The following is a 27,939-nucleotide window of genomic DNA, read 5'->3' on the forward strand; positions in this document are numbered from 1 at the left end:
AGGGCTGTAAGCCTGAGGGCAGGCTTGAGTAGAGCTGGCGGATGCACTTCCAAGGTGATTCACTCCTACAGTCAGCAATTTGGTGCTGGCTGTTGGTGAGGCCTCAGTGCCTCTCTACCTGGGCCTCTCCAGAGGGCTGCTTGAGTGTCCTCATGATATGGAAGCTGGCATCCTCCAGAGCAAGGATCCAAGATAGCACAAGGCAGATGTTTTAATACCTTTTATGACCTACCTTCCTAAGTCACACATTTCTAGTACATCCTATTGGTTACACAGGTCAACCTTATTTATTGTGGGAGGGGACTATACGAGGGCTTATATACCACAGGGCAGAGATCATTAGGGGCCATCTTGGAAGCTGGCTACGCCACTTGATGATAAAATGATGACGGTGATAATAACAGCTCATAATTTTGTGATACTACTATATGCCAGGCATTGTTCGAAGCTTCCAATAAACCTATGAGGTAGGTACTATTATGTCTATTTCACAGATGAAAAAACTAAGGCAAGAGAAGTTAACTGGCTTACCAAAGGCTACACAGCTAGCAAATGACATAGCTGGGATTCAAATTCAAGCAGTACAGCTTCAGAGCCACACTATTAAAAACTGCAATATTGCTCCCTAGATATTAATTTCAGTAAGTTTCATTCATTTGTTCTCCAAAATGAATACACCAGCTGAAATATTCCATGTAGACGGGCACAGTGGTTCACGCCTGTCATCCCAGCACTTTGGGAGGCCAAGGCGGGCGGATCATCTGAGGTCAGGAGTACAAAACCAGCCTGGCCAACACGGTGAAACCCCATCTCTACTAAAAAAATAAAAACTGTATAGCGCATGCCTACAGTCCCGGCTACTCAGGAGACTGAGGTAGGAGGATTGCTTGAATCTGGGAAGTGGAGGCACCACTGCATTCCAGCCTGGGCGACAGAGTGAGATTCTGTCTTTAAAAAAAAAAAAAAAAAAAAAGAGAAAAGGAAAGAAAAGAAGAAGAGGAGAAAAGAGAAGAGAAGAGAAAATATTCCATGAGTTCTGATTCCCCATCAGATCAGTCTCTTGCTTATTTTTGCCAAACTAAGATGTAAGGTAGAAACTCAGTGTTTTAATTAGCATATCTCTAATTACTAGTGAGGTAATATACTTATGAGCCACTCTGGTTTTTCTCTTTAGATTTTACCTATTCATATTTTTGCATATTTTTATTTGTCTTTTTCTTCATGATTTGCAGAAGCTCTTTCTATATTCTATCCTTTGTATATGCAATCCTTGTCAGTTTTAGACACTGAAAATATTTTCTCCTAATCCATATCCATTTTTAGCTTTGCCTATGGGATGCTTTGCCAAATAGAAACCTTTAATTACAAAGTAATCAAAGCTATCAAATCTTATGCATTGTGCTTTGGGATCTTATTTAAGAAATTTATCTTTACCCCAAGGCACAAAAATATTTGCCAATTGTTCCTACTAGCTGTATATCATGGTATCTTTCATTTAGGTCTTTAATCACTTTGGGATTTTTGTTTTATATGGTATGAGGGTTCAACTTAATTTTTGTCCATATAATAAGTCAATTTTCTGAGCACTATTATCCATCTCTTCTCTACTAACTTGTGACACTACCTTTATCATACACCATGTCTCCAAATATCTGTGTGTCTATTCCTGAGCCTAGTTTAGTACTAATTCCTGTTTTCTCAAAGGAAGGATCTATCACTAAGAAAAGTTTTTACTCACACTGCTTTCTAGATTAGTGAAAAATTCAACCACCACCCCCCAAATCCCCACAGGTTCAATATTAGCCTGTATTCTTCCCAAAACAGAATACCCAGTTAAGAAAATAATTTAAAAAAAATAAATATATGTTTATTTAAAAAAGGAAAAGAAAAACCCTAACCAAGAACAACCCCTGGTACACTGAGAAATCAATGCTTCCTCTGAAAGCCAGCAACAGCCGGGGTTGTCATACCCAAGAAGTACAGGTACCTCAGTCCAAACATCAGGTCTCAAATATTCTTCTGTGGTCAAAACTGGCATTCAACAAGTTGCTGGTATTTGTGGGCTCCAATTATTAGCACAGACAACGGTTACCACTGGATATCTCGCTGCCTATGCCCACTACCACAGCCCAGCCACCCCCACAGCCTCAGGAAAGTTACATATCCTCAACACTCCATTTGTAGGCAAGTTCCTCCACTGCCTTCTTGCTGGCAAGCCTGGCAAAGCGCTTCTGTTCAAATCCATTGGATCTGCAATCAAAAGAGATATACTATTCAGCCAGAACCCTGAAAGAGACATTTATTTTAAAAGAAAGGGAAGAGTTCATAATATAATGAAATGGGGGGAAAGTAAGGAGTCATATGAAAATATTTAAGGCATGGCAGGGCATGGTGGCTCACGCCTGTAATCCCAGCACTTTGGGAGGCTGAGGCGGGTGGATCACGAGGTCAGGAGTTCATGACCAGCCTGACCAATATGGCGAAACCCTGTCTCTACTAAAAATACAAAAACTAGCTGGATGCAGTGGCAGGTGCCTGTAATCCAGCTATTCAGGAGGCTGAAGCAGGAGAATCGCTTGAACGTGGGCGGCGGAGGCTGCAGTGAGCTGAGATCGTGCCACTGCACTCCAGCCTGGGTGACATAGTGAGACTCTGTCTCAAAAAAAAAAAAAAAAAAAAGAAAAGAAAAGAAAAGAAAATATTTAAGGCATATGCAATGAATCAAAGGAACAAAATATATCATTCATTCATCCTTTTCTTGGTCCTTGTTCAGACCCTTCCCCCACTCTGACAGCTATTTCAAACATTTGCCACTCTTTAAAAGCCCAGTTCTCTTTCAGCTGATGTCCACATCTTGTATTTTATCCATTCATTACAAAAACATTTATTGAATTTTGTTTATATACTAGGTACCATGGTAGGCACTGCATGAAAATGAGTATCACACAGCACTTGTCCTGATGAACTCCCAGACTAGTGGAAGAGACAGACATTTAAACAAATAAATTAAAAGAACCGCTTAAACTCTGGCAGAAATACGTATGGGGTATCATGGAAACAGAATGGGTATCTTAATCAGCTTTGGGGAGGTATGATAAAAAGGTGACATGAGGGTTGGGCAAGAATGATCAGTAAAGGCTTTGTGTTAACTACAGCGCTGGGGATGGGAAGGGTCAGAAGGGTCTGGAGGTCATTTCGAACAGAATGAGCAACAAGAACAAAGGCACAGAAATAAGAAGTGGCCTGGTATGTGCAGCAAACCAAAGGCAAACTGGTATGGCTGGAGCCTGAAGTATGACAAAGGGAACAGCCATGAGTCAAAGTTGGAAAGGTAGGCAGAGGCCAATGCATATTGAGCTTTGTAGGCCATGGTAAAAAGCTTAGATTTCATCCAGAAAGGATAGGTTTAAAGCAAGAACTTAAACTGCATTTCGAAGAGATCACTCTGGAGGAGATCTGGGGCAGGAAAATCACTGCAATGGTCCAGGCAACAGATGATGAAGACAATGATAAAGAGGGATGGAAGAGAGAAGATACAGCAGGCAAAATTAGTAAGACTAATTAGTGGGACTAATTGATTAGGTACACAAGGACAAAGAAGGAGGAGGCAAATTAGAGAGCACAAGAGTAGCAGCAGGCTACAGCAGAAGATGATGAGTTCAGCTTTAAATACGATGCATTTGAAATCTCTCAAGTCCAAAGCAATAGAGAAATCCAACACATAGCTAAATACACCAGACCAAGATGCAAATACTGATTTGGAAATCATGTACATATAGCTCATAGTTGAAAACATGACTAGGTAAGAATCAGCCAGAGGGAGCACATAGAGTGAGAACAGCTAAAAATTACGATGGGGCCCTGGGAAAGATTTAAGAGGCGCACAGAGGAAGAGGAGTTTGCAAAGGTGGCCCAAGAATGATCAGAGAAAAGAACCAGGAGTAGGGTGTCATGGAAAACAATACAGGGGTGAATTTCAAGGAGGTAATGAGTGGTCCTCAAACCCCTTCTAATTACCATGCATTCTCTTGGTCTTCTTATCTAAATTTCTTGAAACAGCCTGTATTCACTATTTGTTTCCTCACTTTTCATTCACTCCTTAATACATTAGAATCTGGCCATTGTTTCACTATACCATGGAACTAGCCCTTTCAAGTCATCAATGATATTCCTTCTTGCCAAATCCAGTGACTCCTCCTTCCTCTTCCCCAAATCAGCAAACAGGTCCCTCCAGCTCACCCCAACCACATTCCCACTTCCTATTCTCTTACTAACCATCCTTACTACCACTGCCTGAAGGTCATAGTTCAGACATTCATTACCTTTAGCCTGAGCTACTGCAAAAGCCTTGTATCTGTTCTACTTCCAATCTTGTGCCTTTCAAATCCTTCGCATTACTGCTATAATGGATTTGTCTATCTAAATTGCAGAGCTGTTTTTAATCCTTCCGTGGCTCCCCTTTACCTCTAGAGTGAAGACCAAGCTCCTCAGAAAGGCTTCCAGAGCCTTCTGTGATCAGGGTCTGCCAACCTCTCTCATCCATCTCAAACTTCATGCTATCCAACAACAGCAAATTACTTATGGACCCCCACCACCTGGTATCACCATGGTGTCTCATAGCCTTATGACTCTGCACATATAGGACCCTCTTCCTTTAACATCTTTCCTTTCCTTCTTATCTTGGCTGGTTTATCAATATCCCTTAAAACTCAGCTCCCATATTTCATCCGTTAGGAAGCACTTCCTGATCACATCCTCCTAAGGCTCAACTTACTCTTCCTTTGTGCTCCCAAAACATCTTGAAAATCTTCTATAGTAACATTAACTAAACAGCATTGAAATTGTCTGTCTTCTATTCTAGACTGAAAGTGAGCTCCTGGGCTCAGGGGCTATCTCTCATTAATCATGGAATCCCTAGTACCTAGTACCTAGCTACTTACACTTATAACATGTATGCTAAGACTCTCCCTTAAGGAATGAGTGGAGTAATGGAGGGCTTTAAGAAGGGAAACTTGGCCGGACATGGCAGCTCACGCCTGTAATCCCAGCACTTTGGGAGGCCAAGGCAGGTGGATCACCTGAGGTGAGAAGTTTGAGACCAGCCTGGCCAACATGGTGAAACCCTGTCTCTACTAAAAAAATACAAAAATTAGCTGGGTGTGGTGCACACGCCTGTAATCCCAGCTACTCGGGAGGCTGAGGCAGAAGAATCGCTTGAACCCAGGAGATGGAGGTTCCAGTGAGCCAAGATCATGCCACTGCACTCCAGCCTGAGCGACAAGAGCGAAATTCTATCTCAAAAAAAAAAAAAAAAAAAAGAAGAAGAAGAAGGGAAGTTTATTATAAATGGCATCCTCTCCAACCATAGAAACATGGATGGTACTCCAAAGCACCAAGGAAACCACTGTTTTTTACCTTGGTAATAAGGTCTTAAGAGATTTATACTAATATGATAATACAAAGGACATATGAATAACAAACACCAAATCCTAAGCAGAATCAGAAAACAAATTGCAGGAGAACTCACAGTGGAAAGAGCTTTGGACCAGAGAATCAGGAACAGAATTCTAATTCCAGCTTTCTCAGGGAAACTGCATGCCTCTAGGCAAACTGCTTATTTATTGGGCTTCAGTTTCTCTTTTAATTAATAGGGGCTGGGTAATTACCTCACGGGTTTTTCCAACTGTAACATACTATATATCTGTTCTGGAAATATCCCCTTGCAGTGGGCCGAATAGAGACAAAACTAGGAAAGATGATGAAAGATGAATAACAGAAAGAAAGCAAGGGTGACAAAGGGAAATAAGAGGAGAAATCTAGGATAAAATCAGAACAAGAAGTGGAAAAAAGCAACTGAGAAAGATGAAGACAAATTAAACACTAGTAAAAAACTAGGTCAGGGAGAATTCTAAGTTTTGGGTCTAAAAATTAAAAAACAAAAAACAAAAACTCGGTAGCAGGGAACATCTGTAGGGTTGTGCTATAAAAAGATCTACTTCTGGCCATATGTATGGCAAATGAGTATTCTGAAAAATCCTCCTTCTACCAAAAGCCGACATACTTTTTACAGTTCATGTAGTGAACCGCAAACGGAACTAGTAAGCTAGCCTGTAACCACAGCTACCGTAAAGATATCTAACAAGATGAGGAACTATAGTCATCTTATAGACATCTGCCAATATCAGAAAAAAGAGCCTTACAATTTTTTATTCTAGAGATGGGGTCTCACTAAGTTGCCTAGCCTGGACTTTAACTCCTGGGTTCAAGGGATCTTCCTGCCTCAGCCTCCCAAGTAGCTGGTACTACAGACACATGCCACCACACCTGGCTGTTGGATTTTGACGGCACCATGAGGGACAGAAGACAATGCCTTAGGCCCATATAAGGTGGGGAGTTAGATTCTAGACACTGCAGAGTAACCTGAGCAGACTAACCTATCCTCAGTTAGCAACTATGAAACCTAGACGAAGTAAAGAAATACAGGTATTTGTACATGTGGAAGAGTGACCAAAAGTAAGTATAAACTGGATGAAGTCTATATATGAGAAGAGATTTGCTAGAGGGCAACTTCCCAAACAGTACAGCTCATGAAGGCAGAAAGTCACAGGCTTACTGGCTTGAGGAGTTAGTGCAAAGTAGGCAGAACAGCTAGGAAATTAGGAGGGAAATCTTGAAAGAGAAGGAACTACAAAAGGGATGAACCTCAAAATCTACATAGAAACCCTACTCAAATCCTTGGCTGACTGTTAAACAACACATGTGCAGAGAAAATACCATCAGGCCAATAAAAAAAAATGGCAGCTAGAAACTAAAAGAACTGAGCAGAGATTGTAGCTGCGGTCCACTGCAAAGGAGACAGTTTGGAGTTCAGCCATGTTAGCTACCTGCTAGAATAAAAACCAACACACTTAAGAGGAATGTGTTACACTTAAGTTCAGTGTAACAGTACTCAAAGTCTCTACAGTGAATCATTCATGATGCCTAGTAACAATTTTAAAAAGTGACCAGACAGGTAAATAAACAGGAAAATGCAATACACATTGAAGAAAAAGCAGTCAATTGAGAGCAATTCTGTGGTGAATCAAACGTTGCAATTAGCAGACAGGACTTCAAAGCACCAATTATGTATCATAAATATTTTCAAGAAGAGGAAAATGTCTCATAATGAACAGATGGGAAATCTCAGCAGAGAAATGTAAGCTATTAAATGGAAATTTTAGTTGAAAAACAAAATAAACCAGCTAAAACAAAAAATCCACAATTGATAGTAACTGACAGAAAAATAGACACAAAAAAACCCAGAACATAGGTGATCTAAGATCTAAACACTATTAACCACCTTGACCTCATTGACATTTATAAAACACTACCTTTTATAACTACAGAATATACGTTCTCTTCAAGTGCAAACGAAACATTCAGAAGACAGACTATATACTGGGCCATAAAACACATCTAACAAATTTCATTTGTATTACTGTTTTTTGAGACAGGGTCTCACTCTGTCATCCAGGCTGGAGTGCAGTGGTGCAATCACAGCGCATTGCAGCCTCGACCTCCCTGGGCTCGGTGATCCTCATACCTCAGCCTCCAGAGTAGCTGGGACTACAGCCGTGTGCCACTATGCCCAACTAATTTTTATATTTTTTTGTAGAGACAGGGTTTTGCCATGTTGCCCAGGCTGGTCTCAAATTCCGAGGCTCAAGCAATTTCATCTGCCTTGGGCTCCCAAAGTGTTGGGATTACAGGCATGAGCCACCGCGCCTGACCAACAAATTTCAAAAGATCAAAATATTACAGTATACTATCTGACCAAAATTGAATTAAATTACAAGTAAATACCAGTAAGATATCTAGAAAAGTCCAAATATTTGGAATTAATGCACTCCTAAATAACCTATGGAGCAAAGAATAAACCAAAAGGATAATTAGAAAATATTTTGAACAAAATCCAATATACATTCCTGAAAACAAAACTCTCAGCAAAACAGGAATAGAAGGGAACTTTAACTCGGTAAAGGGTATCTACAAAAAACCTACAGCTTACAACACACTTAATGGTAAAAAACTAAATGTTTTCCTCCTCAGATTAGGAACAAAGCAAAGATGTCTGCTCTCACTACTTCTATTCGACATCTGCACTGAAGTGCTAGCTAATGGAACAGGGCAAGAAAAAGAAGCAAAAAGCATCTAGATTGGAAAGTAAGAAATCAAACTGCATGCAAAAATGGAACGACCCTCTAGGTACAAAATCTGATGGAATCTCTAAAAAAGCTATTGTACAAAGTGAGCTTTACCAGAAGGAAAACAACTGACATTACAGTGTAACAGAACTCAAAGTCTCTACAGTGTATCATTCATGATGTCTAGTAACAATTTAAAAAAGTGACCAGACAGGCAAATAAACAGGGCAATGTAATCCACACTTAAGAAAAAGCTGCCAATATAGAAACCAATCCTGTAGTGAATCAAATGTTGCAATTAGCAGACAGGAAGGACTTCAAAGCACCAATTATATATCATAAATATTTTCAAGAAGAGGAAAATATCTCATAATGAACAGATGGGAAATCTCAGCAGAGAAATTAAGCTATTAAATGGAAACAGCTCAAGCAATGGAAATGCCAGTGATAACATTTAAACTTTCAAGTGTAAATTAGAATTCTGAAAAACTGTGAACTCTTTAACTTCCCATTATTTAAAGATTTTTGTGATGAGACCAGAAATGATGTTAACAAAAGTGACTTTCTGATATTGTATAGTGGAAATATGTCAACATTTGGAAGGTCTGAAAAACTCAGCAAACCAATATTTTACAAATGACCAATGCATGATGTTATAAAATCATGCATGGGTAAAAGATCCACTCAAAGTATTAAAAAAATTAATATAACAGTAATGAAAGTTCTTTGATCTGGTTTCAGGTTCCACATAGCTCACCTTTAAGAAACCAGCACTTGTTGAGTTTTTGTGTTAACATTAAGAAATATAATATGCCTTCTCTTTCTAACTACCTATGTGTGAGGCTAAATTTTCTTCCTATACTTCAACTGAACAACATATCACAGCAGACAAATGCAGTCAAGTTACCTACTATTAAGTCAGACATTAATGAGATTTGCAAAAATGTAAATCAATGCCATCCTTCTATTTTTTCACTTGGAAAATGTAATTATTTTTCATTTAAAAATATAGTAATTATGGGTGCAGCACACCAACATGGCACATGTATACATATGTAACAAACCTGCATGTTGTGCATACGTACCCTAGAACATAAAGTATAATAATAAAAAAAGTTACTATGTTAATGTAATTAGTTTATTATTTTTTAGAATGAACACTTTTTAAATGTCTGAGTTTTAATTTATAACATGGTAAGTATCAATATATATAATCCACATCAACAAAAGCTTTTTGAGGTCATCAGTAATTTTTAAGAGTGTAGGCCAGGCATGGTGGCTCAAGCCTGTAATCCCAGCACTTTGGGAAGTTGAGGCAGACGATCATATGAGCCCAGGAATTGAAGACCAGCCTGGCCAACGTGGCAAAAACCCCGTCTCTACTAAAAATACAAAAATTAGCTGGGTATGGTGATGCACACCTGTAATCCCAACTACTCAGGCCGCAGAAGCATGAGAATTGCTTGAACCCGGGAAGTGGAGATCGCACCACTGCACTCCAGCCTGGGCAACAGAGCAAGACTCTGCCTCAACAACAACAAAAAACAAGAGTGGTTGGGCATGGTGGCTCACCTGTAATCCTGTAATCCTGTAAACCTGGAATCCCAGTACTCTGGGAGGCCAAGGTGGACGTATCACCTAAGGTCAGGAGTTCGAGACCAGCCTGGCAACATAGTGAAAACCTGTCTCTACTAAAGATATAAAAAATAGCTGGGCATGGCAGCACGCGCCTGTAATCCCAACTACTCGGGAGGCTGGGGCAGGAGAATCGCTCGAACCCGGGAGGCAGAGGTTGCAGTGAGCTGAGATTGCGCCACTGCATTCCAGCCCAGGCAACAGGGCGAGACTCCATCTCAAAAGAAAAAAAAAAGAGTGTAAAAGGATCCTGAAATTAAAAAGTTTGAGAATTATTGTGCTAGATACTAAAACAATGTCCTTTGGTAGGCAAGAGGAGATAGAATCTAATACGTAAGTACACGAACTGACTCTGGATGGAAGCAAATATAGTTCATCCATCATAACAGACAGGAAGTTAGAGCATGTGGGTACAGATGCTGGTAGGTAGACAGATGAGGTGGTAGAGGACCGTGAGACATTAAAAGTGACTGCCTCCTAAGACCGTAAAGTGAATAAAGATTCAGAGGCTACATTTTAAAGACATATCACATAGAAGGCTCCAGACTACGACTCATCACTCGACCCCTCTAAACCTTAGAAAATATCATTAAAAGTAACCAATGTCCAAAACAAAGGGTGTCTTATCTGAACCACCTGAGTTGTCTGTACAGAGCTTTAAAAAGTGTTATGAAAAGGAAACAGAAAGAGGAGTGTTCCAAGCATGAAAAATAGGATTTGTGGACCTCAGAAATAGAAGCAAGCAAAGTGCATATTTTTCACCTTGTGATTAAAGCAGAGAATGAAATAAAGTGTGGAGCAACTTACGAGTGGTTAGGGAAGGTTACAGTCAGGTAGAAGAGAAAATAAAAACCTAAGAAATACCCAGGCTTACCTGTCCACTCCATCCCAGCGATATCCGGGCCAGATATTAAATCTGTTGGGAGGAGGTGCTGGACCACTGTAGCGAGGTCTCACTAAAGAGAGGAGTAAGAAAAAAGTATTTAGTTAATGACATAATTTAATTCAGAGCTGGATGGCAATGTGGGAATTTTTTTTTATTATTATTATTTTTTTAATAGAGTCTCACTGTGTTGCCCAGGCTGGAGTACAGTGGCACAATCTCGGCTTACTGCAACCTCTGCCTCCTGGGTTCAAGCGATTCTCGTACCTTAGCCTCCTAAGTAGCTGGGATTACAAGCGTGCACCACCACGTCCAGCTAATTTTTTTTTGTATTTTTAGTAGAGATGGGGTTTCACAATGGCCAGGCTGGTCTCCAACTCCTGACCTCAGGTGATTCACCCACCTCAGCCTCCCAAAGTGCTGGGATTACAAGCATGAGCCACCGTGCCTGGCCCGGAAAAATTTTCACATAGAAAGACCAGTTGAGTTGAATCTAAACTCACAAATACAATGAATTTAAATTATTTGGGAAATCCTTCCTTGCATACAGCTATGTATCAGAATCCTAATGATTCTCTCTCTTCACAAGTCACCTCCCAGAAGTCCCACCTTTTTTATTCTTGTTCTCCTTGGCCTTATTCTTCTTGATGAAGTCGGCCATGGGGTCCCCCTCTCTTTCTTGTTCTCTTAGCATCCTATCCAGATCTTCGTCATCAATATAGCGGGCCAGAGGCTTTTGCATCTCTTTCACTGCATCCTCCACATTTTGTTGCTGTTGCCGGCTCTGGGCAAGCCTGGGCAAAAAAGAACCAAGAGTGTTTGCTATCCTGTATTACATTTCCACTTCTACACAAGATGGACCATACTGCTAAATTTGGAGACTCTCCTCTTTCTAGTAGTACCCTAGGGCAAATACTGAGCAGGGTAAAATTCCCAGAATATCCACTGGAAGTGTGGAATATATCAATATCCTAGGAAGAAGATTCAGCACACCAAATTTCCCATTACTGATAACAGCTCTGAAGGCATAATAAGAAAGTGAGTGATCAAGAAGAGCAGAGAAATGACTTGTTCCAGTCACTGCCATCTTGTTTACCCTTTCAGTGGTTCCCTTACCCTTTTCCCCACTGGGCATACAGCTCATCTCTCTCTGAGTCCTTTTCTGCTTTCCTCCTTTGCTCTAAACGTTCCAGTTTCAAATTCCTCTTACGACCAGACTTATCTCGAAATACGGTTTCAGCATATTGAAATTCAGCTGCAAAGGAAAATTATACTCAAATATCAGGATCAAAATCAGAAATAACATTCTAAGAGATCAAATCAACCACTTGGGATTCTAATGCTGGATAAGAACTTCTGCAGCCAGACCAAAGTAGTTCCTACCAACATCTAGGTGCATATTGGCACTGGGCCTGAGAAATGGCATTTTTCTTTTTTTTTTCTGATATGGAGTCTCGCTCTGTTGCCAAGGCTGGAGTGCAGTGGCGCGATCTTGGCTCACCGCAACCTCCATCTCCCGGGTTCAAGCGATTCTCCTGTCTCAGCGTCCTGAGTAGCTGGGATTACAGGCATGCAACACCACGTCTGGCTAGTTTTTTTCTATTTTTAGTAGAGACGGGGTTTCATCATGTTAGCCAGGCTGGTCTCGAACTACAGACCTCAGCTGATCCACCCGCCTCGGACTACCAAATTGCTGGAATTACAATGAGTCACCACGCCTGGGCGAAATGGCATTTTTCAAGAAGGAAAGAAACACTGGGACTCACTGAGAAATTACAACCATGCATAAAACCAGAGCTGAAATTTGATAGCAATTAAAAGTTTAAAATACCAGGTACAATAAGCTAAATTAAAAAAAAAAAATGAGCCTGGATTGGTCTCTGCACTTTCATATTTTTACCTTCAAATGCCATGGTTTCTTGATCCTGTTTCTTGAGCTCCTGCTGTTCTCGCTGTATGTCAGTTAACACCAACCCAGTTTTAGCCCCAGAATACATGTGTGCAGCCTATGCAATGGAAAAGGGAGCATCCAACATTAATGAGATGATGTGGCAGTAGGCTCCATGGGTACACAGTTAGTTGCATTTGTGTCTGATGACCAGCAATAATTAAACCTCAAACTCTAGCTTTATATTCTCATTAATTACCATAGGATTCAAAAACTATAAAAGAAAATCAAATTTCATCAAAACCATCAAGTTTAAGAGTAAGCAGAAACACAAACTAACAATATATTAAAGGGAGAGCTACACATTTGCATTTCTGACTTTTCAGAATATAAACTGCACACATGAAGATTCTCTCAGGTCATCTGATCAGAAACCAGTATAAAGCACTAAGCCTTCCATTAGAGACCAACACTGATAAAATATTCCATTTACAGTACAAACTCAAGCAAACCTAAGATCCTTAAATTGTGGATATATTTCAGGGTAATAACAAAAGATCTAACCAAATGAAAACTTTTTGCTAATTTCCACTTAGTATCAAGATAGCAAACCAGCCCACGAATGAAGCACACAGTATATCCTGATATCCTTAAGCAACCAAATTGGACTAATATTAAGTTGTCCATGAACTAAACAGATATATAAAATGTCAAGGGGTCCAGCTGAAACAGAGACCTCTTTTTTCCCTAAAAGAGGAGAATTTCACTCCCTGGGTAAAGAACAAGCTGGTCTACCCTGCCAGGACCAGTCTTCTCAGAGTTTTCTACAGACAAGATTTACCCGATAAGTCTGCACTGGGGAGAAAAATGCACATCACAGCCTCTATCATTCTGTTTCTTAACCATTCACAAATAAGATTCCTTTACTACTACCAATGTTCTTTACAATATAATTACTCAGGGTTCATATGGATTTTTGGGTTTTTTGGCTAATTCATCAAGCTTTATCATGAATTCAAAACAAAACACTGACCTTTCGGACAACATGATTTCTAAGAAGTGGTTTCATATTTTAAGTGTCTGTTCTTAAGTTCTGGATACAGAGACCTATAGTCCAATTTATAGTAGTAAATCACTAACACTAGATACTTACTTTGTCCCAGACACTGTGCTAAGAGTTTTACTTACACTGGCTTAATTATCATAACAACCTTACACAGTAGGTACTACTATTATCCACAATTTACAGATAAAGAAACTGAGGTTTAGAGATATTAAGCATCTTGCCATATGATCCGTTTGACACAATGTTTGTGCTCCAAACTCCACTCTGCAAATTACAGTCCCCAGTTTATTCCTAAGAAAATAGGAAGCTTTTCTGGACCTGTTAAAATGAGATTGTAGAATTAAGAGGCTATAAAAGCAGAAGCTACTTGGGAAATCTGGTATCTGTAAGTCCATCCGGGATGGGTTATAGCCAGTTTGCCTTCAGAAAGAAAGACCTCCAAAGGTCCTTTTAACTAAGATTTACTACACTTCTAAGAGCTACATCCTTCTTCTTGGCTTATCTGGGACATATATAAAACTGAGAGAGAAGAGTCACACAAAAAGAAGGACATGGCTCCTGAAAATCCTGACCTTCTTTCCAGGAGGCTGACTCCTTCGAGGCGGGGACAGATCAGAATCAGAAGATTTGGTCCTCTGTCTCCTCCTTGGTGGAGAGAGGTCAGAATCAGAGCTCCGGTGTCTAGGTCTATTCCGTGGAGGTGATAGATCTGAATCGGAATCCTGGTGCCCTGGACTTTGTTTATGCCGTGGAGAAGAAAGGTCTGAATCAGTTGTTTTCTGGCAGTCACCTGGATAGGAGCAAAGAATCTGTGTGACTCTGATGTCCCCTAGGTGAAGAACTTACATGAAATCTCCTATGGCTGGGAGAAGAACCTAGAAATTAAAGAATTCCTTCTATTTTGTTTTATTTTATTTTTTGAGACAGAGTCTCAGGCTGGAGTGCAGTGGCGTGATCTCAGCTCACTGCAATCTCCGCCTCCTGGGTTCAAGCAATTCTTGTGCCTCTGCCTCCCAAGCAGCTGGAATTACAGGTGTGTGCCACCACGCCCAGCTAATTTTTGTGTTTTTAGTAGAGATGGGGTTTCGCCAATGTTGGCCAGGCTGGTCTTGAACTCCTGACCTGAGGTGATTCGCCTGCCTCGGCCTCCAAAGTGCTAGGATTACAGGCTTGAGCCACCATGCCTGGCCAAAGAGTTCTTTAATCCCCTTGGAAGAATCTAAGAAAATAACTTACCAAGCTAATGTACAATATTTATTTAGTTTTTCTATGAAGAATTATCATTAACCTAAACATAACTATGGATGACATAGGAGAAGAGCAAAGTCAGAAACAACTTTTAAGACCAATAGGTAGAAGATGGCATTCTATTCCCAAGTGACCACTGACTGTAACTGGTGTGTAAGATCTCCACACGCTCCTCTATGTCAGTAACCCCACTCATGGAAAGACAGCTCTCCATAGTGTGGCAAAAGTCAGAAATACCTAGAATTATATTCTGATATCCTCGGACTAAAGGATAACAAAGTGCTTTAATTTAAAATTAAAATAGTTCCTGGGAACAAAAGAGGGAATAAAAAATTTAACTGCACAGGCCTAAATTCTAGTGACTGTATAAGCATCACAAGTCACCTCCCAAAGAGCATTCTGCAATATGTATCGACAGTCTTTAAAATGGCCACATCTTCTGACCCAGTACATCAACTTCTCAGCTTTCTGAGAAACCTATATAGAAGTAGTTGAATTTCCAGGAAATCTATCTAGAAGTAGATAAGGAAATAATCCAAAATGGGGACAACAGTTTATGTACAAGGATGTTCATTATAGAATTACAGAAGCAAAAACTTAGAAATAACCAAAAACATTCTTTATTAGGAAAATGGTTAAATTTATGTAATGAAACACTATTAAAAATACTAACATAAAGATGTTTTTATGGCCTGAGGAAGACTGTTAAGAAAGGAGAGCAGGCAAGATTGCACATGCAATACAAATGTTCTACATAGCCAGAACTCAACTATATAAAAAAGGCAAACCAAAAAAGACTAAGATGGCCCTGGCTACAACACTAATTGCCTCTGAATGACAGAATTTTGTGTCACATTTTATCTTTATACACTTCTGTACATTCTAAAGCTTCTGCAACAAATAAATTGTACTTTTCTATGGGGTGGGGTGAGTACATAAAAAGATACATGAAAACCTTCCTCCTGCCACCATAATCCTTTAACTCTCCCAAACCCAGCCTCTCACTTTTCAAAACTTTCCCAAAGAAACTCCATTCTCATACCTAATAAAACAAGTAAAGGGCCAAAAGAAAGCTCCCAGGGATACATATGTCCCTCTCATGGACAGTCATATGCTCACCTTTGGAATCAAACTGCTTCTTGTCTCCAAAATGGGATTTTGTTTGCTTTTTTCGTGGAGGAGAGAGGTCAGGGTCATACTCATATTTGCTGTTCTTTGGGAGTGACGAATGGGAGGCTCCTGACTCCTTCCAAGGTGGAGAAGTCTTGCTAGAGGCTCTTTCTGGGGCTTTACCACTTTTGGTTCTGGGTAGGGAATGAGTGACAGTAGGAGCCAAATCAGGGGAGTCATGATGGGCCCTTCTGAGTTGCTGTGTGTCTGAAGAGCCAAGAGTCCTCTTAGATGTGTCAGGGGAGTTGTTATGGACCCTTCTGGTGGTAGAGATATCTGAGGAATCACGACGGGCTCGCCTAGGAGGAGAGGGATCTGGTGAATCATGACGGACTCTCCTAGGAGATGCACCTGAAGAATTATGCTGAGGCCTCCTGGGAGGAGAAGGATCTGGAGAATCATGACGGGCCCTCCTTGGAGGTGAAGTGTCTGAGGAGTCATGACGGATCCTCCTGGGAGGAGATGTGTCTGAGTCATGACGAGCCCCTCTGAGGGGAGAAGGATCTGGGGTGTCATGACGGGCCCTCTTAGGAGATGAATCCGGGGTATCATGACGGACTCTCCTAGGAGATGAATCCGGGGTATCATGACGGACTCTCCTAGGAGATGAATCCGGGGTATCATGACGGACTCTCCTAGGAGATGAATCTAGGGTATCGTGAAGAAAATGCCTGTGTGAGGGTAGGTCTTCATTGTGGCCTAAACACAAAAAACAAAGAGTCAGATTCCCACAAATGCTCTGTCCCTCTGTCCACCCCCACACCCAGTTTCAAGACATGCTCCAGCAGCACATACCTCAGAACTGCTCAAAAAGCCCAAAAGGCCTGCACAGTTTTCTTGCTTAGCGGCAGCAAATCACCACTCATGAATATCTTAAGAATAACCCCTCCACCTACCAAGTCATAAATTTGCAAAGCATTTTCAGTACATTTTTCATATTATACCCTTTAAGGTAAGCAGGGCAGCCTTGTATTATGAACAGAGCCTCTGTTTTCAGCTGAGGAGCTGAGCGATTTCTTACCCAAGGTCACAGCTACTAAGATGAAGACACAGGCTAGAATCCAAGTCTTCTAACTCCCAGTCCAATGTTCTTTCTAACACCTCATTTGTGCAGAGTTCCCAGCTAGTGGCTCCTACTGATATTTTGCCTAGATACTTTATAGTTTGTACTCACTCCTCTTTCAAAAGGTAAATTGACTAAAACGGTGAGTATCAAAATCAAATGCTGTTAACTATTTAATCCATTTCACTGTGCTCTTTGTTAGAGAGCGGAAAAAATCACAAAAAAAGAAAGGAGCAAGTAATTACCAATCACCTCCTGTGTGCCAATGTTTTATAGAGATTACCTGATTCAATTCTCATAAGCCTAGGACATAAATATTGTCATTTCCATTTTATAGATGAGGAAGTTAATACTCAGAAAGATTAACTTCCCAAAGTCATATTGCTAATAAGTGGTGGAGGAATATTTAAATTCAGCTCTATTTGACTCCAGAGTCCATATGCAATCTTTAAAATACGTAAATCTTTAAAGTTAAAATACAAGTTTGAGACCTTCCATTTTCAAAGGCACCATAGAATGAAATATCTATAGCATCTGGAACGGTTTCAAAATCCAGTTCTTCCTCTACCTCTATCTCTTGTCATTGAGCCCCATAGCCCAAATAAAAATAAAGGCTGGGCAGGAACCAATGAATACTTGCTAAATGAATGAATTAAACCAAGTCAACTCCTTTACTTTGGGGAACAGGCCTATCTGATTGGAATCCACTCCACAGAGAAAAGTATGATGTCTGTGGGGGGCCTAACAGTAAATCTGAAGGAAGTAAGGGTCAGAGATTGGTAAACGTATTTCCAGTAACAGATTGGGATGAGGAAGTGAAAGCAAGGCAGAAGAAAAGGAGTAAGTGAGTGAGTGAGTGAGTGAGTGTGTGTGACTGACTTTCTAAACATTCAGATACCGAAAAGCACTGTGTGTGTGTGTCTGTATGTCTTCCTAGACAAACAAGATATGGAGACCAAAAGACTCTCTTTGGTTTTTTTTTTTTTTTTGAGACGGAGTCTCGCTCTGTCACCCAGGCTGGAGTGCATTGGCCGGATCTCAGCTCACTGCAAGCTCCACCTCCCGGGTTCATGCCATTCTCCTGCCTCAGCCTCCCGAGTAGCTGGGACTACAGGCGCCTGCCACCTCGCCCAGCTAAGTTTTTGTATTTTTAGTAGAGACGGGGTTTCACTGTGTTAGCCAGGATGGTCTCGATCTCCTGACCTCGTGATCCGCCCGTCTCGGCCTCCCAAAGTGCTGGGATTACAGGCTTGAGCCACCGCGCCCGGCCAAGACTCTCTTTGGAAAAGAATTCTGGTTAGGCTACAAAAATCAAATGCCTACTAGCAATTAAGCAATTCTACAGATATTTATTAAAGGCAGCTCCTTGTGCCAGACAGGGGACTATCATGGCAAATAAGACCAGTCTATGCTCAAACAGATGTGACACACAAACACTTTTTATCCAAGTCTCAAGGACTCAAATTTTTTTCAAGAGAGTTAAGTTATAAATTAGCTTAGGAAGAGTCTAAAGTGGGCAGGTGGAGGGTAATGCACTATAAAATACCAATATTTAAGGAAAGAAGAGAGAAATTTACTAACACAAACAGAACAAAAAACATTGGTCCTTGACCCCCCCAGAAATGAGTTGCTTCATTGTGGAAGAGGACAGTGGTAGCTAAAGTCCCCAAATTCTGTTCCTGTTTCTTGTAAACTCCTCCCAAAGTCTTGCCTATATACCAAGGGCTCTCCTATTCTGAGTCAAAGAGGAATGGGTGCTCACAGGCCTCCAAATTAGTCACCAACCTCAGTAACCCTAATGCCAAAATACAAGAGAAAGAGGAATATCTGGTCTCTAAGTTCCTATGTCTTACTACTTCTGAAGAAGTCCAGCTTCCTTTTTCCTGCTTTATTTTTCAGGATCAATGACATGCTAAAAAAAACTATGCATTCCTCTAAAAGAAAAGTGTAGAAAAGAAAAAAAGACCTCCCCTACTAATGGAGATTTAGATTTATCTACTGTTGGAACTCACCTCCCAGAAGCTTCCATTTGGCACTGGAACGAAAGGCCTCCATCTGCTTTACCTCTTCCGGCCGCTCATCCACAAACTCTGCCACCTGTGGGAGTAAAGATTTCCTATGCTGAGGAAATCCACAGGATCCAGCCAAGAAGCACTGTCTCAAGAACCTGAAGTTACAACCATTCCGATTCCTAACCTAAGGGCGCACACATATCCAACATGGTCATGAAGAAATAAGTAGGGGTCTTCAGTTATGCTAGCTCCATAAGCACCTGATTGTCACTGTATTAGTTGGATAATTCAATTTCCCCGCAAAGGTTAATTTCTTTCATTACAAACCTTTTTATTAACCTGCTAGGTACACAACAGCCACTTGTAAGCTAACACTAAATTCCTATACACTTTTACTTCTACATTAAGAGTGAAAACATAGGTGGCCCCCCATCATGCCTAGCACTAATCAAGGACTTTGGGTTTCTATGAAACCTTTCTTGTTGTAGGTAGTCACAATAATAGGTTTTCTTGAATACAACCAAAAACAGCCACTGAGATGTACACAGAATCATTAATCTTTAAGAGCTAAAACCACATTTCTTATCTTCCAAATTTCCGAACGAATCAGAATCTTCTCTATAGTATTCCTAATAAATGGTCACTCACCCAATCCCTTCCTGACAAGGACCTCATTATCTTACAACGCAGTCCACTGCATTTTTCAAAAATGTTAGAAAGTTCTTAGTTTTACTGGTCTCATCTCTACCTTCCTATAACTTCTTTGAATTGATTCTAGTTCTGACCTCTGATGCAACTGATCCCTTTTCCACATGACAAATTTTCAAAGAATGATGGCATAATAAATCCTAGTTACAGAGTAGCAACTATGTGCAAGGTACTGTGTTTTGTGTTTTACTCATATAATCTAACTCGATTCTCACAATAACCCTGCAAAGAAAGGCTCCACACTACTGAATAGCAAACTGACTCAGAGAAGTTAAGTAACTTTCTCAATATCACAAGCTAACAAGTGGCAGAACTGGAATTTAAATCCAGGTCGTAACAGCCCTCTACTTCTCCGAAAATCCTACCATCATTCTTCATATAACCCAGTTTTGAGATCTCTCACTGAGCATTAAAAGCACAGGTTTCAGGCAAGATGAATTAAGATCTAAACCCCAGTTCTGCCACTTAGCATCTGTGTAACCTTTGGTAAATTATTCTAAGCCTCAATTTCCTCATTTGTAAAAGTGGGATTCAAAGGATTGCTATAAGGATCGAATGAGATAATTCATGTAAGCTTAGCCCTGCGTGGTAAATGATAAATGCTCAATAAATTACACCTATTAGTTATTCCTGTGCTGTCACTGCTATCATAATCATCATAATCATTTTGCCATTATTACTAGTGGTGGTGGTGGTGATCTTGCAGTTACAAAAATGAATTCAATAATCAAGATCTGTTTTAACCAATGCAGAGAGCAGTGGCACTAAAGTCTCCTTTGTTTAGGTTTTTGGGCCATGATAAAAGCAAGACAATATCATAAAAGAAAATGGCCAGGTGCAGTGGCTCATTCCTGTAATCCCAGCACTTTGGGAGGCTGAGGCGGGTGGATCGCTTCAGCCCAGGAGTTCATGACCAGCCTGGGCAACATGGAAAAACCCCGTCTCTACTAAAAACACGAAAATTATCTGGGCATGGTGGCAGGCGCCTATAATCCCAGCTATTCGGGAGGCTGAGGCAGGAGGTTCGCTTGAACCCAGGAGGCAGAGGCTGCAGTGAGCCAAGATCGAGCCACTGCACTCCAGCATTGGTGACAGTGCGAGAATCTGTCTGAAAAAAAAATAAATAATAAATAAAAACTATTATGAAGTAAGTGAAAAGGCAAATGATAAAATACACCTACAACATAAGCCTAATGAACATATAAAAAATGATTCATTTCACTAGTGTTCGAAGAAACTGGGCCAGGCACGGTGGCTCACGTCTGTAATCCCAGCACTTTGGAAGTCCGAGGCAGGTGGATCACGAGGTCAGGAGATCGAGATCATCCTGGCTAACATGGTGAAACCCCATCTCTACTAAAAATACAAAAAATTAGCCGGGCATGGTGGCAGGAGCCTGTAGTTTCAGTTACTCCGGAGGCTGAGGCAGGAGAATGGCGTGAACACGGGAGGCGGAGCTTGCAGTGAGCCGAGATTGCACCACTGCACTTCAGCCTGGGCGACAGAGGAAGACTCCGTCTCAGGAAAAAAAAAAAAAAGAAATGGATACCATTACTCACTTGCTAAATCGGCATAGGTTTGCTATTGGTTTTGTTTTGTTAATAATTCTTTAATATCAGCCAGGCATGTGGCTAACACCTGTAATCCCAACACTTTCGGAGGCCTAGGCGGGAGGATCACTTGAGCCCAGGCGTTCAAGACCAGACTGGGCAACACAGAGACCTCATCTCTACAAAAAATACACAAAATTAGCCAGGCATTGAGGTGCGCACCTTTGGTATCAGCTAGTTGTGGGGCTACGGTAGGAGGACTGCTTGCACCTGGGACGCAGAGGCTACAATGGGCCATGATCACACCACAATGGGCCATGATCACACCACTGTACTTCAGCCTGGGCAACAGAGCAAGACCCTGTCTCAAAAATAATAATAATAATATTGACGACGTAGGCAAACTGGCATTCTCATTACCTCTAGTGGGAGTGTAAACTGGTAGCACCTTTTGGAAAGCAATATGGGAATATAACTAAAAAGAACCATACCCTTTGATCCATTCATTTCATATTATGGGAATAAAGAAAGTAACTGATTTCTACAAATGATTTATGTACAATGATGTATGATATTTTAAAAGTGGAAACAGTTCATGTATCCAGTAATAGAACAGATTAAATATATATAGTAAACTACTACATAACCAATAAAAATCATACACTCAAAGAATATTTTAAGGTCTTACCAAAGTATCCAAAACATATTATTTAGCAGAAGAGTAGACTCCAAAACCATATGTACAGTATGATCCCAATTATGTTCAAAAAAATAAAACACAAGCATGTATAATCTCTAAAGAGAAAAACCTGAAGAGATATGCATCCAAATATCAGCAGTTACCTTTGGATGGTCACAATATAAGTGGTTATTCTTTTAAAAACTTTAAACTTTTTACAATTCCCAAATATTCTGTAATAAACATGCATTGCTTTCATAAAATTAAAAAATAACAACAAACATTGTTAATATTTATTTGTTCTGACCAAAACTAAATTGGCTCCCTAAGATCACTATTTCCCTTCTAATTACTAGCAAGCCCTCTTTTAAATAATCTATTTTAAAATTTTGCTGGGAATTCATGTTAAATACTCATCTGGAATCCATCTTTACCACCTTTAGTGGAATTCAGCCTATCAACAGCTCTCCTTTCCACTTTGTTTCTCAGAAATTCTCAGCAATGGTTTCATGAACCACTGGAAGGTCATTTGCCTATGATTTTGTCCACCTGGCTCTTATTTATCCTTCAAAACTCAGTATTTACATCTTTCAGGAGATCTCCCAACAGAATACAAAGTATGCTACCTCCCCTGGGCTCTAGTGGTACTTGGTACATATGTGAAATATCCCCAACATTTACCATACTGTTGAAATTTATTTGAAATTGTTTTCCATTCCAGGGTATAAACTCTAAAATATAGCTATGTTCTATTAATCTACATATCTCCAGTACTTAGGCAAGAATATATAATTTGAAAGTTTGGTTAAATCAATGAAAAAAAGGAGCAAATAAAAAGTTCCCTATAATTGAACCTCAGCATTGTTTTTTTTTTTTTTTTTTTTGAGACGGAGTCTCGCTGTGTCTCCCAGGCTGGAGTGCAGTGGTGTCATCTCGGCTAACTGCAAGCTCCGCCTCCCGGGTTCACGCCATTCTCCCGCCTCAGCCTCCCAAGTAGCTGAGACTACAGGCGCCCGCCACCACGCCCGGCTAGTTTTTTGTATTTTTAGTAGAGACGGGGTTTCACCATGTTCGCCAGGATAGTCTCGATCTCCTGACCTCGTGATCCACCCGCCTCGGCCTCCCAAAGTGCTGGGATTACAGGCTTGAGCCACCGCGCCCGGCCAAACCTCAGCATTGTTTTTAAGGAAGATTCCAACAAACTGAACCACAGCCAATTCACATCATTACTCTATCACTGATGTTGAGAAGTCCTCTCTCTGTGATCCGTCTCATTTCTAGGCTGATGGGCCCTCCATAAAGAGAGGAGTTGGTGTATAGGCATCAGCAAAGAAAACTATTTTAAACAGCTCTTTGGAAACTGTCACCTCTTTTCTGTTCTCAACTAACCCCCTACAAATCTACCCTGAGCTGGGAAAAGAAATTGAGAAGCCTGGCCTGGCACAGTGGCTCACACCTGTAATCCCAGCACTTTGGGAGGCCAAGGTAGGTGGATCACCTGAGGTCAGGAGTTCAAGACCAGCCTGGCCAACATGGTGAAACCCCGTCTCCACAAAAATACAAAAAAAAAAAATTAGCCGGGCATGACGACGGGTGCCTGTAGTCCCAGCTACTCAGGAGGCTGAGGCAGGAGAATCGCCTGAACCCAGGAGGTGGAGGTTGCAGTGAGCCAAGATCACGCCATTGCACTCCAGCCCAGGAGACAGAGTGAGACTCCGTCTGAAAAAAAAAAAAAAAATTGAGAAGCTTGCTTCATTTCAAAATCCTGAGAGCCCCAAAGATACATACCACAGGCAAATCTCCATCATCTTCCTCTTCCTCCTTTTCTGGTTTACTTGTGGAGATAGCGGTCCAGCTCACATCATCATCCACAATCCGCATTCTAAATGAGAAGAAGATCAAAAAGAGTCATTCTAGGATACCAGCCTAAAAACACTTATCTATTGGTTTTAAAATAAAAGTTCAAAATCCTACAGGATCCTGCATGGTCCAGTCTTTGTCTTCAAGGTCATCTTAATCTCCTACTGCTACTTCCTTGGTTGAACACCTCCCTGGGTCATCCTTTGGTGCCTAGGAAGGAGCCAAGTTACTACCACATCAGTTTTCACATATGCAGTTCCTTCCCTCTGCCTGATCTACACTTCTCAATCTTTTTCTTTTTTGAGACAGGGTTTCACACTGTTGCCCAGGCTGGAGTGCAGGGGCACCATCATGGCTCCCTGCAGCTTTGACTTCCTGGGGTTAAGTTATTCTCTCCACTCAGTCTCCCAAGTAGCTGAGACTACAGGCATGTGCCACTGTGCCTGACTTTTTTTTTTTTAATTTTTTGTAGAAACAGGGTTTAACCATGTTGCCCAGACTGGTCCCAAACTCCTATATGCAAGCAATCCACCCGCCTTGGCCTCCCAAAGTGCTAGGAAACTCTTCCTCATTCCAGGAAACTCTTCCTCATTTTTCAGGTCCTAACACAAATTTAACTTCCTTTGGCAAACTTTTTTTTTTTTTTTGAGACGGAGTCTTGCTCTGTCGCCCAGGTTGGAGTGCAGTGGCACAATCTCAGCTCACTGCAAGCTCCGCCTCCCGGGATCGTGCCATTCTCCTGCCTCAGCCTCCCGAGTAGCTGGGACTACAGGCGCCTGCCACTATGCCCGGCTAATTTTTTGTATTTTTTTAGTACAGATGGGGTTTCACTGTGTTAGCCAGGATGGTCTTGATCTCCTGACCTCATGATCCGCCCGCCTCGGCCTCCCAAAGTGCTGGGATTACAGGCGAGAGCCATCGCACCCAGTCTGGCAAACTTTTCTTGACTGCTTCCCGGATTCCCCCACTATCTCACACTCACTCAAGACCACGGACCCGGCCGGGCCCAGTGGCTCACGCCTGTAATCCCAACACTTGGAGGCTGAGGCAGGTGGATCATGAGGTCAGGAGATCGAGACCAACCTGGCTAACATGGTGAAACCCTGTCTCTACTAAAAATACAAAAAATTAGCCAGGTGTGGTGGCGGGTGCCTGTAGTCCCAGCTACTTGGGAGGCTGAGGCAGGAGAATGGCGTGAACCCTGTAGTTGGAACTTGCAGTGAGCTGAGATCATGCCACTGCGCTCCAGCCTGGGGGACAGAGTGAGACTCTGTCTTTAAAAAAAAAAAAAAAAAAAAAAAAAAAAGACTAAGAACTCTTGTTAAAAACTCTTGGAATACTTTCATTGCATTTATCATAAAGAAAATACACCAATTAGTTGTGTAATTAGTTGCTTAAAGCCTGTATTCCCACTAAACTATAAGCTCCACAAGAACAGGGACTATGTTTCTTTTTGTTCACAGAGGCATCCTCAGTAACTGGAATACAGTGTATTCAATAAATGCTTGTTACATGGATAAACTATAGTTGAGCCCCAATAATAACCATGACTGCCATGATGTGAAGTTATTCAAAAAGCCAGGGTCACTTAATGCAATCCCTCTAATCACAACCACCACTTCATAAAAGCATTATTATTCAGTATTATTCCCATTTTAAAGATAAGGAAACTGCAGTTCAGTGAGATGAAACACTTTGCCCAAGGGTACACAGCCTATAAAGTGGCACAGCTAGGATTCGAACTCTGACCAGTGCTGCTCCAACACTCAAGCTACTTTCATCACATGGCACTGCCTCCAAAGGATCCACACAAGTCAGCGAAGCAGAAAGACGAGGACAATAATAAGGCAAGCACCAAACCAGAAAACAACATGGACTAGTTCTTTAGAACAATGTGACTTCACTGGGTATCTTAGTGCCTTAGGGTTACTGTAACAAAGTACCACAAAATTGCGTGGCATAAAACAACAGAAACTCTCACAGTTCTGGAAGCTAGCAATCTGAAATCCAGGTGTCTGCAAGGCCATCCTCCCTGCAAAGTCGGTAGGGAAGGATCTTTCCTTGCCTCTCCCAGCTTCTGGTAGCCCCAGGCATACCTTGGCTTTTGGCAACATAAATCCAATCCAATCTCAGCCTTCATCTAGACATGGTCGTTTTTCCTTTGTTGCTGTGTCTGTATCCATACTTCCCTCTTTTTAAAAGGAAAACAGTCATTTTGTATTTGGCACCCACCTTAATCAAGTATGACTTCATCTTAACTGATTACATCTCCAAAGACCCTATTTCTAAATGTCACATTCTGTGGTTCTGGGTGGAAAACGATTTGGTAGGGCCCACTATATTGGGCCACAAAGTTTTCCCATTTGAAAATAATACCCAGTTCATGGTACTGTTGTAAGGCTTAAACAAACTTATGTTTAAATTTCTTATAATGTTGCCTGGCAAGAAAAGTATAATTATGTAAATGTTAACTTCTCTTGTTAGTAGGACTATTACTAAGAGTAACAGGAGGTGATCCAAGGTCTCTGATTCAGAACCAAGTCCTTGGGATTTGGGAATCCCCACAGGCAGGTACCGGGCCCTAAAGATTCAAGCACAGAGGCTTTGAATCCGCTCCATTATTCTCGGGGCGCAATATTCATTCTCCATGGGAGAGGACGGAAGTCTACCAAGGCGGGAAAAGAGTAATCAAAGTTACAGCCCGGCTCTAACGCACTGACGCTACTGCTCAGAGGCTCGAGGTGTAAGCGGGGCGGCAGAGGCAATGCGGGGCCTCAAGCGATGTGAGTGGGGCCCTGGGCATGAGCAGGGGTCGGCGGAGAAGCCGGGAGACCCGCCAAGAGGGAAGGAGTCGCCAGGCGACCGAGGGCGGAGTTGGGAAGGGTGAGGGGTGGCGAGTCGTTGCAGGCCCCGCCCCGGCCGGTACCAACTCACCCCTTGCCGCCGGCCCCGCCAGGCTTCGGCCGCTTTTTGCGACGCTTGCGACCGGACTCAGACCCCCGGTCGACGCCGGCATCTGCCCCGGACAAGTAACGCTTCAGATACTCGGCCTTGGAAAGCGGCGGAGCTGCCGCCATGGCAGCGGCGAGGGCAGAGACGGGTCGGCGCTGGGGACAAAATTCCTCAACGCGTAACGGACGCCAGCCACCCGAGGGGGCGGGGCCAGGGCCGGAAGTGGCGGAGAGTGCTGAGAACTGCGCGGCTGGCAGGTGCCCTCGCGGGGGATGCGCTCACCTTCGGGGCGCTCCACAGCCCTGGGACGACGCCACCAGGTTTCTTCTCTTCATCCACCCACCCACCCATCCATCCAACCGCAGCAAGCGCTGTTCTGTGAGGCCACAACCTGACCCAAAAGACCCCGCCCCCAGAGGTTACCTAAACTGCAGAGCACGGGCAAGAAAGTGGAGGGCCACAGGCTGCAGCGTAGCCGAGTTTGAATACTGGTTCCATAGCTGGCTAGCTGTACGACCTCGGGCAAGTTATCACAAAGCGGGGAGAATCCCGGCACCTAACTCGGAATGGTCACAGGCTGAGATGACACTACTGTGTGAAGTGCGCAGAGCAGTGTTGGGCATATGGTGGGCATATGGTCATCGGAACTATGTTCGTTATTTTTATAAGTATCTTCAAGTGGGGAGAATCTGCTCCACTAGGCTTCCAGGTACCTACCGTCTGAGAAGGGAAGCCAGGAAGTGCAAACCAACATAATTACTATGAAAAACGTAGTTTCTAAGACCTGTATAACTCTTCTGGTGTTATATTACAAGTAACTCGCAGTTATCTTTTGAAGGAAACTAAAATCTTGACAATGAAAAGGACCTGGATCTATTTTTAGCATAGCAAAAGAGAGAAACCAGAGAGAATGAATTCTAATACTCAAGTTTTGGGGGGGAAGAAAAGACTTTATTCTTGGCAGGGGTTTTAGAGCTTTACCTGAATTATCTCATTTAACCCTCACAATTCTCAAATCGTTTCAATATCACATTTTACAGAT

At 41.8% G+C, this 27,939-nt stretch overlaps 1 protein-coding gene across 4 annotated transcripts; it reads right to left on the bottom strand.

Moving 5' to 3' along the window:
• Window positions 1–1,845: 1,845 nt before the first annotated feature.
• LOC105476497 (BUD13 homolog) lies at window positions 1,846–27,054 on the bottom strand. Of its 4 annotated transcripts, none has more exons than XM_071075623.1 (10): window positions 26,880–27,054; window positions 23,874–23,967; window positions 19,149–19,233; window positions 16,023–16,721; window positions 14,228–14,445; window positions 12,602–12,707; window positions 11,818–11,956; window positions 11,311–11,495; window positions 10,693–10,774; window positions 1,846–2,250 (listed from the first exon to the last, which is right to left on the bottom strand). In XM_071075623.1, exons 1-10 carry the CDS (start codon window positions 27,020–27,022, stop codon window positions 2,157–2,159), a joined length of 1,845 nt encoding a protein of 614 aa, XP_070931724.1. In that variant the 5' UTR covers window positions 27,023–27,054; the 3' UTR covers window positions 1,846–2,156. The 4 variants fall into 4 exon arrangements, with proteins under 4 accessions (XP_070931724.1, XP_070931723.1, XP_070931725.1 ...); XM_071075622.1 differs by having other exon boundaries at window positions 16,023–16,772; window positions 26,880–27,053; XM_071075624.1 differs by lacking the exon at window positions 26,880–27,054 and adding an exon at window positions 26,042–26,734 and having other exon boundaries at window positions 16,023–16,772.
• Window positions 27,055–27,939: the final 885 nt, after the last annotated feature.

Source organism: Macaca nemestrina, chromosome 12 (assembly GCF_043159975.1).
Source record: "Macaca nemestrina isolate mMacNem1 chromosome 12, mMacNem.hap1, whole genome shotgun sequence".
Classification (NCBI taxonomy): Eukaryota; Metazoa; Chordata; class Mammalia; order Primates; family Cercopithecidae; genus Macaca; species Macaca nemestrina.

Excerpts from the sequence above, each read along its gene's own strand:
- LOC105476497 (XM_071075622.1), bottom strand. The coding sequence starts at position 27,022 with ATGGCGGCAGCTCCGCCGCTTTCCAAGGCCGAGTATCTGAAGCGTTAC. Across the intron at positions 23,968-26,879 it reads GGCGGGGCCGGCGGCAAGGG|AATGCGGATTGTGGATGATG; the intron begins GTGAGTTGGTAC and ends CTTCTCATTTAG. Across the intron at positions 11,496-11,817 it reads TATGCCCAGTGGGGAAAAGG|GCTTGCCCAGAGCCGGCAAC; the intron begins GTAAGGGAACCA and ends TTTTTTGCCCAG.